Below are 13,828 nucleotides of genomic sequence, written 5' to 3' on the forward strand. Positions count from 1 at the left end.
ACAAAACAGATTTTATGAACATTATATGTGATTAATTAAAGAATTAAATAATGCTTTCAAATCCACACTGAAGTCTTAGCTCTACAGCAAGTTTATAACGATGAAGCCAAGCTTTTGGTTACTAGACCTTTACAGGGGCAAACATGTTTGCCTCATTTGTTTTCATTAAAAACTTGGATCGGACCTGTGCAATTGTGCAATTCTTCTTTTCTCCATGTTATAGTTTCTTCCACCTTAATATTGTGTTGTGAGGGTAGTACACCTCTAAAAAGTACACAGTCAGAGTCACAACATTACATTCTGAGGGAGAATGGTGCCTTGGCAGGTATGAGTACAGGGAATGTCTGATCAATCATTTGAGTGATTTATTTATGGCGTGTTTCCATTAATGGTACCTGCTCGACTGGGCCGCGGTGCCCCGTCCTCCTTTTTCCATTGCAGATTAGTACATGTTAGTACAGTAAATGTTAGGTACAGTAGATGTGAGACAGATGTTTGGTAGAGCAGAAGTAGGACAGATGTTTGGGCCAGTAGAGACAGATGTTTGGTATAGTAGAGACAGATCTTTGGTAGAGCAGAAGTGAGACAGATGTTTGGTAGAGCTGAAGTGAGATAGATGTTTGGTAGAGCTGAAGTGAGACAGATGTTCAGTACAGTAGAGACAGATGTTTGGTAGAGCTGAAGTGAGACAGATGTTCAGTACAGTAAAGACAGATGTTTGGTAGAGCTGAAGTGAGACAGATGTTCAGTACAGTAGAGACAAATGTTTGGTAGAGCTGAAGTGAGACAGATGTTCAGTACAGTAGAGACAGATGTTTGGTAGAGCTGAAGTGGGACAGATGTTCAGTACAGTAGAGACAGCTGTTTGGCAGAGCTGAAGTGAGACAGATGTTCAGTACAGTAGAGACAGATGTTTGGTAGAGTTGAAGTGAGACAGATGTTCAGGACAGTAGAGACAGATGTTTGGTAGAGCTGAAGTGGGACAGATGTTTGGTAGAGCTGAAGTGGGACAGATGTTTGGTGTAGTAGAAATATATGTCCAGTACAGTAGAGACAGATGTTTTGGTAGAGCTAAAGTGAGACAGTGTTTGTAGAGCTGAAGTGAGACAGATGTTCTGACAGTAAGACAGATGTTTGGTAGAGCTGAAGTAGATAGATGTTGGTAGAGCTGAAGTGGGACAGATGTTTGGTAGAGCTGAATGAGACAGAGTGTTCAGGACAGTAGAGACAGATGTTTGGTAAGGAATGAGATAAATGTTTGGTAGGCTAGTGGGACGATGTTTTGGTAGAGATGAAGTGGGACAGATGTTGGTAAGCTGAAGTGAGACAGATGTTCATTGACTTAAGACAGATGTTTGGTAGAGCTGAAGTGAGACAGATGTGTGCTTTTAGGATTAGATTAGTGATCAGTATCTGCCTCATGTTCTCCTACACAAATAACAACCTAACTGACCAATGCTCCAATAGGAACCCAGAGGCAGCCCTGATGCTCCATTACAGCCATGGTTGTGGTGCAGCTATAGAAAATTAAATGGAAAAACTTAATAGTCTGGGTCCTTGCAGCATACAAAGCAGCAACTAAATGTGTGCCTGGAAAGCATAAGGTGTTGCTCATTTAAATGAAGGTACGATATCCATTTAGTTTCCTTTCCAAACACCAATATTTGTGTGTCTGTGTATGTTGTTGCAGATCCAATTAAAACCAACATAGTGGGTGGTGACTACTTAGTTCAGAACTCTTTAACACTTGCTTCCCTCACAGAGAGAGAAATAAAAAGAAAACACCACATTATCACAGCAGGCGGCACGCGCACACACGCACACCGCGCGCACCACAGCACGCGCGCGCGCAACCCACACACACACCACCAACAACACCCCACACACATACCCCCCCACACCCACACACACACACACACACACACACACACACACACACACACACACACAGCAGAGATGAAAAGGAAGTAGTGAAGAGGGGGCTGGTTGAGGGTAATTATACATGCAACCAGACATCAGTAAGGAAGAGGAGAGGATGAGCTGCTCTGGTTAGAGCTGCAAACACAGACACATATGCAGGAGTGTATGAATAAACAAGAATTATATGTGTATCTGTTTAATGCGTGACAGACGAATCACAGAGACCTAGCCAGTTGCTTTCATCACCACGCCATCACGCCAACATTACGCTGTGAGCACCCTGATTGAAGACCACTCACCTGCTCGGCTAGAAGCTGCTGCTGCTGCTGTCTCTGCTCTCTGAAGAGCTGCTGTTTCTGCTGCTCCATCATGTGCATCTGCACCCTCTTCTCCTGCTCCATCGCTATCATCTGTTTCATCATGGCCGCTTGCTGCTGGTTGCCCACATAGCCCGGAGGTGGTCCTGACCCTTGGTTGGGCCCCACCCCTGAGGCCACGCCCCCAGCGGGGTGAGGAGGCGGGATAGCGCCCGGTGGCCGTGACATTCCCACCACACCTTGTTCCTGCACAGACAGAGAGGAAGGGGGGGATTGAACAAATGACTACAGGTTGAACAAATGAGTATATAACATGTACGCTTTAGACTTGCTAGACAACATCTGGTTGCCCCTGGTTCTAATCTTTAAACTAAACTAATCTCACTGGCTGCTAGTAGTAGCTTCATATTTACAATACAGATATAAGAGTGGAACCGATTTTCTCTTAACTTTCGGCAAGAAAGAAAATAAGCGTATTTCTTAAAATGTTGAAATATTGCTTTATAGTCTATTTTATAGTTTATATAGCTATAAGGATGAACCAAACCAAAATGGCTAAATTATTTTTTTTTGCACAGCCATTGCTAACTATGTAAACCTCGTCTTTAGTGCTATTGTCACTGCTCTTTATCACAAGTTTATGTCACACAATAACACCAGGTACAGAGAGACAGTCTCAGTGTTGTTGCCATCTACAGTGGCACCTTTGCACAGTCTGCTTAGGCATAGAACTGTAGTCCGCCATTATTCACTATGATAGCTCACAAAGACACAGTCCAGCTGACTGTGAATGGGAGTGAAATACAAGATAAAGACAGGACTGCCTCAAGATTCAGCTCGTCGGGCCACCCAGAGTCCTCCCAATGGGGCATTGGTTGGTCCTCGCTGCATACATTATGTCCTCATTAGCATATAAAGAGCACTTCCTCCTCCACTCAGCCGTATGCTAATCTCTAATAGGATGAAATGGCCTGCTCTGGCCAATGGGAGGGGGGCGTTTATGAATCTATTAAAGGTTAGACTGCTGAACGAGAGTGGACATCGTTTAGGCCCGCCGGCAGTGAGAGAGGGGAGAGGCCTGAGAGCAGGAGAAAGAACGATTCAGGCCAGTAGAGAGAGTGTGTGTGTGCACACATAAAAATGCAACAACACACAGCCACCCACAGAGGAACAGACGGTGTACAACAAATCACATTTAACTGCAGGGCAAGAATGAAACGGCAAGAGCAGGATTACAGTAGCGCATCGTAGCATTGGCAAGAGTCTGTAGCACATCACTATACTCAATATGTTTTGAAAGAGCCAAAGCCTCATAATCCGTATTGAGGCTCCGCTCTTCTTAGAAAGGAGTTAGGTGGAGATAAACCTCATATATTAGAGCACAAAAAACCCTGCGGTGCAAACAGAATGGGCTGCTTAAGACTGGCTCACCAGACAGCCAGACCAGACTGATCGATGTTCAGAGCTACGTGTCTCATCTCCGGTTGGCATGTTCCTACCGGATGGCAACGGGGCAGTGAGACAATGTAAGAGAACGAGCAGAGAGAGAGGGGAAGGAGACGCGTAGTGTCAGTAAATGACCAACAGGTGGCAGTGGTGATCTTTAAGCAAGCATGTGTGTGTGTGTGTGTGTGTGTGTTTGAGTCTCACTGGCCTCCTCTCAGCAGATGGCTCAATCATGACGGTTCTGATCTACGATCTCTCCCTCTCCCCCCCCCCCCCCCCCCTCACTCTACCTCTTTTCTTCCCTTCTCTCTAAACACCAACCATCAAACTCCTTTCTCCACTCTTTCTCTGTTCTCTCTCTTTTCTCTCTGTAGACGAGGGCCCTGAGTCATGTCCGCACATTGCCAGGGAATGAAGGAACGGAAGAGAGATGGTTATCAAAGGACGGGGATGTGGGGGGGGGGGGGGAGCTGCAGAAATGATAGAAAACTACAGCATGTATACACTGTATATAGTTAGACATGCACAAGAGATACTTGATGTAAGGATGAAAACAGAGCTAATGAATTAGCAGCAGGATCTGTAGTATCTCAGTGTTATTAGTACTTCGCTGAAGTGTTGCTAATATACACTGAATTGATTGTCACGCCAATAAAGCCTATTGAATAGACAGCAGGTATCCACAAATTAATTGAAGGGAAGAGAAAAGAACGAGGAAAGGGAAGGCAGAAGGATAAAAAGAAGTGGGGACAAGGAGAGCAGCAACAAGGAGGTGAGGAGCCAAAAGAGGAGGAGTAAAAGGTGGGATAGAGGGGAGGAGAGGAGAGCAGGTACCCTGGCAACAGTTGCTGCGGTGAGGAGCAGATGGCGCTCGGAGGAGCGGTTATGGCCGCCGCGCCTGGTCACCCTCCACAAAACACCCTCACATTTATCCTACAATTTTACTTGGGCTTTCCAACTCTTCTTGCTCTGTTTATCAGTACATCTTCCATTCCCTCTGTCCGAACTCATGAATGTTGTTGAATAATGTAACAAAGAGCCTCCACAGTCTGTCTGTTTTCTCTTTTGGCCCCGTCACTCCAACTCTCTATCTTTGCCTCCGTTTCACCGCCCCCACCCCAGGCGCTTCCTTCTGGCACCTAGGACCAGCTTGAGTCAGTCCCTGAACTCGGCGCTCTGCATCAGAAATGGGTCAGTGGCTAATGAGACTCGCTGGTTAGCTCCTAACTACAGGAGGAACACAGTTTCAATGGCAACAGCTACTATGAGTTGCAAATACATTAGTTTGTAGTAGGAAGGATCAGAGAGCATGAAATGAAAGTAGAGGAGGTGAATGTATCGCAGGTTGTTCCGGAGGATGTGCAAGTTTGTTTTTCTGTGTGTGTGTGTGTGTGTGTGTGTGTGGTGGAGGCTGTCAGCATTATTGAATTAGGAAGCATGGAGAACCCAGGTGATTACATTACACGTGAAGTGAGCGGAAATGTGTGTGTGCATGTGTGTAAGGCAGAGAGAGGGGGGAGAGATTGTGAGAGAGATTTTCCATTTCATTGCTCATGGACATGTCTACTGTATTTAAAGTATGTGTTTAAAAGTGTATAGCACTGGTATGGTCATACACTCTCCAGTCAGGATTAAATCACCTGATCCCATGGTGACCAACACACGCGCACACGCACGCACACACGCACACGACACACACCCACACACACACACACACACCACACCACAACCACACCCACACACACACACACACCACACACACACACACACACAGCAGCAGCAGCGGTGCCTGGCAGATGAGTGCTGGGTGTCTGTGTGCTCCTCCAAGTGGCTCACATCGGTCACCCACTTGTGTAAAGAAGGAAGGGAGGGAGGGAGGGAGGGAGGGAGGGAGGGAGTGTGAAGAGGAGGCGAGCAGGAGCAGTGAAAGAAGAGGAAACAGAGAGTGAGGGCCGGATGGATGAGGAGATGCTTCAGACTACGGCTGCAATCAGACTGAGGAAGGGAACAGGAAGTATTGTACATCTGATCTGCCTGCAGTATTTTTTTTCTAATATTCCTGCATGTGGATCAGCAGCAGCGAGGTTCACATGTCTTTCCCAGCCAGAGCTCATCACTGTCTGAGTGTTCTTGAGCTTCACACTGGTGGACCTTGCACCCTGACCCTGCTGCTGACATCTGCGATGTGTAGAAATATGCAAATCAAAAAGCGGTAAAAGACGCTGGTAGTAATGGGACTGGATGCCTCTCCGGAGGTGTCGGCGGGAGTGGAGCCTGAGGCAATGGATGTGTAGATCTATAACAAGTGTTGATGTATGTAGCATGAATAGAAAGACAAATATAAAAGCTGTCATAGTTATTTTTGTCAACGCATGCAGGTGCGAGGTACCTCTACAACATACAGTACAGTAATGATATAACTGTACTGTAGAAATGCAGTCCATCACATAGTTTAACAATTGTCTTTTATGACATCTATGGAAATGACTTTACATATTCCATTGTATGTTCACATAAAACATCCATTACCTACATTTCAAAGTATAGTTTGATTTCTAATAGACTTGTACTATGTGCTCAGTTGGCTGTGTTAGAAATAGGTTTACAGTCGTATGCTATTGCTAACCTATGATTAGGATTGGGCATGAAGAACTGGTTCCAGCTTGGAATCGTTTCAAAAATTACGATTCCAATGGGATGTTGTTTTTTTTTTATTTGAATTGTTTGGGTAAATCTCATTTTGAATCCGATCACCGATTCAACATGCGCAAGTTTTGGTTTCCGTAGCAGCCACCATATTTCCAGGTGCTTGCCAAACGATGCCCATCCCAACCTATGATCAGTACCAAGACCAGACAATGACATGGAGGTGGATAGCAACTATGAAAGTCCTTTGGATTAAAACTGCCAAAATACAGGCAGCTCAAAAGACAAAAGTAATGTTACTGCAAATGCAATGCGACACGACTATTATTATTACATTGCAATCATAGGTAGCCACGGACTGGAGTTTGAGTCAGTACACCATTAAGAGCTGTAGTCAAGTGTCCCTAAGCATCCCACTCAACCTGCTCCTCAATGTATGTCAATAACTGACAGACTAGATATGGGCTGCGAGCAGAGATAACTAATCCACTACTCAAGGCCCTACACAGATGACCAGGACACTGCGTACAGTACACACAGTTCAAGGTCCGATTAGAAGCCCAATTTGCCCTTGGCAACTGAAGTGTCGGGCATTACGATGCTCTTGCCTTCCAACTGAGCCTCAGATCACAATTGAATTGAGCATTTTACAACTTTGTCAACTGGAATCTGTAAATTGAAACATTATCGTGTACGTTCTCTGGTTAATGACTGCAGGTTGTCCGTCTACGGCTATAATCTGAACAAAGCAGTCATAGATGAAGTTTTCCCAGCTTGTTAGGATTCTTTAGTCTGTTCCCATCTTAAGTCATCATATAAGAAGAGGACAGGATGTGTGTCAGCGTATGTTGTCAATTTGTCTCTGCTAAACATGGTAGAAGTCGAGAAATAAAGTAATTGCAATGAGGAACAACAACAAACGTGTTGTGTATTAGAGTGCATGGTTAAAAACATAAGTATTATGCAGCACCTGACACAACCACAATGTGGACACACACACACACACACACACACCGGGACCGAGCAATGGTGGCCAGACCTTACAATATCAAACTATACCCACAGCGCCAAAAGGTAAAAAAGACATCACTTTGAGACACACACACCACAAAAAAGCCAGTGGTTTGATTCTTAGTCACCAGTTGTATGGAATACATCCAACACACCTAGCCTAACCCAACCCCGTAACACCACACACACACACACCACACACACACACACACACACCACACACACACCACACACACACACACACACACACACCACACACACCACCACACACACACACACAACACACCACACCCACACACACACACACACACACACACCACACACACACACACACACACACACACACACACACACCCAACACCAGAGTTTGTCCCTGAAGAGAGTTATATTTAAACTGCTGGAGAGGAGTCTTGCTCCCTACAGAGGCCTGTTTAATCTCTTAACATCTCTCTGCTCTAAACCCTAACTGCCCTATTTTTGAATACACACACAAAAACACTTTCCTCTTTACCATGTCTCTCCTTTTTCTCTTACATACAGAAACAAAGCCATATGTAAATCTTTCTAAAAATTCTCGCCAAAAGTCTCTGCTTACATACAGAAGACTATAGCATAAAGTTAACGTTAGTTAGTTAATGTTAGCAAGCTACAGCTAATAAAATCTGCTAGCAATAGTTGTCATGTCAGCCGACAAAAGCACCAACTATAAATGAGAAGCCTGCCTATGTATACTTCTCGCTGATGCCAAGGACTCGTTGTTTCCAGTGGCCCTGATTAGCTCACCTGGTAGGGCGCGCGGCCCGTGTGCTAAGTCTCCGCCCTTACCGGCCCTTTGCTGTGTGTCATCCCCCTCTTTCTCCGCCCTTTCCTTCAGCTGTCCTATCCATTAAAGGCCCCAAAAAATCATCTTATAAAAATCACAAACAATTTCAAATAGGTAAACCTGCCACCGCTGTGAACTGGGAATGCGGTAATGGTAAGCTTGACATGTGAAGCAACGGTAAAGGAGGGATGGGGCTTAGAGAAGGGTCAACTGTGGTCGGCAACCGTTTTCATATGAAGTGCCATTTTTAAAATGCTCTTGTTAGTAAGTGTGCAATATCAGCATTAAGCTTGCTATCATCTACCGAGCCCGCTCAGGCACTGTTGTCCTTCTATCTTTTGTCCTTCGTGCTGCACTCTGTGAAGAAGGCAATAAGTTCTAGCCCATCAGAGGCAGAGTAAAGCGGGTCTTCGCCGAATGCGGATGGGGAAAACGTCAAACTACCAAAAATAAAAGGCTATGCTCCTGCCAATGGCTGTGAAAGAGGTCACTTACTGATAGTGTGCCATTGGTCAAGCTACGCCTAAGGTGGCTGACCCCTGCACTGCAGAACATCACCACATTACCTAACGTAGGCTATATGAAAGAGGGCCAGGCTATGAGAAGAAATGCCATTTCACCCTTGATTATCCACCTTCATTTTACCAGAAATATTCCCATTGAGATTCAAAATCAAAAAACTTGTAGCGAGAAATCCCAGGAAAAGAGTTGCGTGTACCCAGGAAGTAATCATTTTAGAAATCATACGAAGCCCCTCATCCGTACCACACACACACATACACACACCCACCCTGCTACTGTCTTTTCTAAGCAGCAATTATTAGAATACAGTCGGTGTTTAAAGATGACATGCCAGTGTGTGGTAAGTGCCTAAATGAGGCTTTTTAATTGTTAGTTTATGGAAAAGCTGCTCAATGCATGGGTAAACAGACGTCACCAGTTGATCCCCTGGGGTTGGCTCTTCTCTCTCTTTTTCTTTCTCGCTTGATGGAGTGCTTTCAGATAACTTCAGACCCACATCACTGCCACCATCGTCACCCCTCCCTGCCTCCTCCTCCTCTCTCCTTCCGTCCGTCTCCGTTCATCAGTCTTTCTGCTCCTTCGCCCCCCACCCATCTTCGTAGCGCTCTCTCTTTTCCTTCTCACCTCGTCTTCCCTCTATATTTCCCTCCCTCCCTCCACCCTTCTCTCTTTAAGTCCCTCCCACCCGGGCCATCAGGGTAGTGTGGTAAACGTCTGCTGCCTTGCAGAGCTTGTCAGTAAAGCCAGAGCTAATTAGCGGAATCACAGAATAATTAGTTTTTCTTCTTGTCGTTTACTTCCCACCACCCTCTCCATCACCCCATCCCTCTTCTCCCACCTCGCCTTTAGTTTTTCCTGCTGTCAACAGTCAGCGCTGTAACTGAGCTATAGGGGGTGTCTGCATTTCTCTACTTTTTACGTCTCACTTTCTTTGATTTCTTTCTCTCGGAATCTCTTGATACGTCTCTTCCCCTTCTTCATCTGTCTCCTCTCTCCCCCGGTGGAGCATTTTCACGCCCACACCTTTTTTTTTTTCTTCCGCTATTGAGGTTTCTCTTGCTGTTGTTGACTTAAACACATGGTCGAGCTTGTTTTCTCACTCTGTGCCTTCCTCCCACTCTACTTACAGCTCCCCCTCCCTCTTCTTTCTCTCTCTCTGTCTCCTGCTCACTCTTGTTTGTCCCTATAGCCAGTGTTTGGTTACACATCTACTTCTCCCTCTAGGTCGGCCGACAGTCCACTCCAAAAATGATTTCCCCTATATATCCCTCCCTGCCTCCTGCCGCTTCTCTTCATCTCCTTGGGGGTGGCTGTTTGCTCCCTTCCTTTATCAACATCAGCTTTCCCTCCATCACTCCTCGAGTCATTCCTCCACCCACCCTTCCCTCAGTTCTCTCCCTCCCTCTTAACCACTCCTCAATTGCTCTTGTTTTGTAGAAATGATAAGGCGGCGGGAGGAAGGGTCTCTGGTCACAACCGAGGTAATTGACTCTTTACGGCTCCGTTTTTTATGTGGAGACTGCTGCAGTGGAGGCAGGCTTCACAGCCTCACCACCAGACCCCCCCCCCCCACCACTTTGTCTCAGCCATTCTGTACGCAGGTTCTTTCAAAGAAGCAACATGTTAGCATACATGATTCTAAGCCTGCTCATGCTTTATGCTTTGCTCTAACCATGCCACTGAATTCACCCCAGACACACATGCTGTACACTGGACGTGTTATATGCCAAGGTACAGCTGGGCGAAGAGGAGGAAATCAAATATCACAATATATTCTTTAGGGGTGGGGGAAAAAAATCGATACAGCATTGCATCGCGATATATTCAGTGGCAATACTGTATCAAGACACAGGCGCCATGTATCGATCTATATGTGCTGTCAGTTTGTCCCCTTTTGCAGCAATAGAATTGAAGTGATCGCAATGATATCGTATCGTGGCATAAGTATTGTGGTGACATTGGGAGGCGTCTGGTGATTCCCACCCCTAATATTTTTGAAATGCATACAAATACAAATACATATATATCAATATTGCAGCGATATTGTAGGTTTGACTATTGGTGCATCACAAAATATTTTGTAATGAGATATTTGTTTAATAATCATCAGTAATGTGGATATAATGACTACGTGGGTGAAAGCGAATAACAGAGCAGCTAGAACAGTCTGGTAAGTTCAGAAAATGACATCACTTTACTGTGACGTAGCCTTTAAAACCAGACACCACTTATTTCATATTGCAATATTACAATTTCCAAAATCTAGCCTCATATATCAATATCAATGTAATATCAATTTATTGCCCAGCCCTATGCCAAGGTTTTTCATTTTGTAACACTATTATATACAATTTTGTAATCAGCTCTGATCACATTGCGCGTCATAACCATCAAAGGAAACCTGGGTTGGACGTTTTTTGAAAGTACATGTACTTTGTACAGGTACATGGTTGTTCATTAATGGATGGAGCATCACATGTTGGTGTTCTGTTCTCTCTCTGTTTGGGACTGTTCGGGTTGAGAGAGTTTGGATCAGATCTAGTGATCCTTGGGGCTATATCACCGCTCTGGGTTGACCTTGGGTCTCTTTTAGATCAAACCCCTTTTTATTTATTTGTATGTATTTGTACTTGTTTTTCCATAGGCTGTGCCATATCCGCTCTAAAATTCTACACTTGTGAAGAAAGTGGTACAGCAATCGAAATGATGTTTGACCTACAGCAAACAAGATAACAGAGTTGGGGGGGAAATAGATTTGAAATTTGCAAAACATGATAGACGAGGCTAGCATGTTACATGTAGAAAAAGAAAAGACAAACACTCCCACAGTCTGTTTTGAACAGACTTGCTTACTAGAACAATATCAGTATTTTTCAATGCCAAGCTATGGAGAACATCTCCAGCCACAGTAAATGTGTGTTTGGAGATACACCCCCCCCCCCTTACATAGGCCTTTGAAAAACAGGCAACACAGTGGATACCAGTACACCACTACAACTGTACACCTCTCTCTCTCTCTCTCTCTCTCTCTCACTCTCTCTACTTGTCCATCTGTTTTGCTGAGTCGTGCGATCAGGAGAGGGTCTATACATCACCTCTCTACCTCCCTTGGGATAACGCAGTGGAGGAGGGAAAAAAAGACACACACACACACACACACACACACACACACACACACACACACACACACACACACACACACACACACACACACACACACACACACACACACACACACACACACACACACACACACACACACACACACCTGCAGCAGTTAGCAATGACAGCAAATTGTCTTGCGCTTATTTGTGGTACAATATTGGAAGGTCCTTTCTCTCTTGTGTTTGTGTGCAAGCATAGTCCCATCCATGCACATCCATGTTGGTCTGTCTACGTGTGTGTGTGTGTGTGTGTGTGCGTTGGCGTTCAGCGTTTTAGCTGCATTAGGAAGTGACTGAGACCAACGCTTAGTTTAATGGCATTTCCATTTTCTACTTTTGGAGGACACGGCGTTATCAGTCAACGGATCGACACGCGCTCATCGAGAGTCACATGGACAAAGAGAGCGAGCAATGAAGAGACAGAAAGGGAAAGTGAGAGACGAGGAAAGCAGTAGAGAGGAACGGAGTGTGTGATTGATGGAGGGAGGGGTAGCACCAAACAAGCAGAGAGAAAGAGACAAACAGTGAAATGGAGAGATTTTGGAGGAAGACACAGTAATGCACTGAATGTGGGAGGGAGGTAGGGAGGGAGGGAGGGAGGGAGGCAGACAGGGAGAGAGATGAGTAGAATGCAATAATGTGATAAAGCAGCTGAGGAATGGAGGTTTTTCAACACTCTGACGCTTTTAGTCCCATTTCTACTTTTTACGGCAGATTTCATCATATTACTAAGGCCATTTGGGCTCTATTGTGGATAATAGGCTGCGCTGGAATTATTGCAGATGCTGGCTCAGATAATGGTCACTCTATCCCTCTCTCTGTCTCCATACTTCCCCCTGCATCAGAGAGGGAGAGGTAAGGCAGAGGAGGTAAAGAAGCAAAGAGATTAATGGCATAGAGAAATGGGCAGAGTTAGGGGGCGATGGAGATAGCTGAAGGTGCGGTGCACAGAAAGGCAGCTAAGACAAAAAAGCAAGTGAGAAGAGGTTGTGCACTGGAGATACTGCATGTGTGCCCGCTCAGACTTATTGTGAATGTTTCCTTTTAATACAATAAGTAGAGAAGAACATTGGATTTACTCATCATTATAGCCCTTCTCTAGACAGAATGAACCACATTTAATTCCCTACAGTATGTTTCAAAAAATACAACCACAACTGGTGAAATGTTGTCTTGTGCTGATCTAATCCACACAATATCTGTATCAATATAGTGCATATACTGTGTGTGTGTGTGTGTACGAGTGTGTGTGTGTGTATGTATATATACATACATTATAGACTATACTGTATTACTATATGTACTCTATACTATAGAGTGTATAAAGCTGCACTGGATTATCTCACTGGAATATGGTAGGATAGAGGGAAAGGTGGTGGGGGGGGGGTAGTTGGAGCGGTGGAGAAATCAAGATGGAGGTAGGGCGAAGAAGATGTAAGCAGAAGGGAGTCGTATGATGTGAAAACGTGAGGAGAGGGGGAGGGAAAAGGAGGAAAGAGTGCCCGGAGAAACGCAGGAAGAACGCGATGGAGAGACTGAGGAGGAATGGCAGGGGGATGAAGGGAAGGGAAGGGAATGGGGGGCCTATTGCCCTGAGACTACGGCACTCTCTCTCTGGTGAGAGGGAGGGAGTGTAGAGGAGAGGAGGGCATAATGAGGGGCTAGGAAAGAGGCACAGATAGATTTAGAGAGGTAGATGGAGGGAGAGACAAAGAGAGGTGGAGGTTATCCGGCCGTTCGGTAAAGAGGGAGTCTAAGAAATGTGAGGAGACAGTGAAAAAACAGGAAAAATGGTAAATGGTGAAAGGGAGGCGGGGTGAGACGAAGAAGCAAAATGATAGCTGCTGGGGCAGGGGCTGATTCAGATGTTAAATGAGCTACAGCGAGAATAAAGATGGATGAGCATGGATGTAGAAAAAACAAATGTGAAACAGGTAGAAAGACAAACGAAAGCGGGGGTGAAGTAAGGAGGAGGAGAG

At 45.2% G+C, this 13,828-nt stretch overlaps 1 protein-coding gene and 1 long non-coding RNA gene across 2 annotated transcripts in view; one reads left to right on the top strand and one right to left on the bottom strand.

Moving 5' to 3' along the window:
* The window catches only part of maml3 (mastermind-like transcriptional coactivator 3), a 146,594-nt gene that overhangs the window by 4,081 nt on the left and 128,685 nt on the right, over positions 1-13,828 (bottom strand). The window contains exon 4 of the mRNA XM_032533693.1: positions 2,220-2,483. Coding sequence (XP_032389584.1) covers positions 2,220-2,483 — 264 coding nt within the window. The remainder of the gene's footprint in view (positions 1-2,219; positions 2,484-13,828) is intronic.
* The window catches only part of LOC116700460 (uncharacterized), a 24,688-nt gene that overhangs the window by 3,896 nt on the left and 6,964 nt on the right, over positions 1-13,828 (top strand). The window contains exon 2 of the long non-coding RNA XR_004334661.1: positions 9,879-9,884. This is a non-coding gene — a long non-coding RNA (uncharacterized LOC116700460). The remainder of the gene's footprint in view (positions 1-9,878; positions 9,885-13,828) is intronic.

Source organism: Etheostoma spectabile, chromosome 2, assembly GCF_008692095.1.
Source record: "Etheostoma spectabile isolate EspeVRDwgs_2016 chromosome 2, UIUC_Espe_1.0, whole genome shotgun sequence".
Lineage (NCBI taxonomy): Eukaryota > Metazoa > Chordata > Actinopteri > Perciformes > Percidae > Etheostoma > Etheostoma spectabile.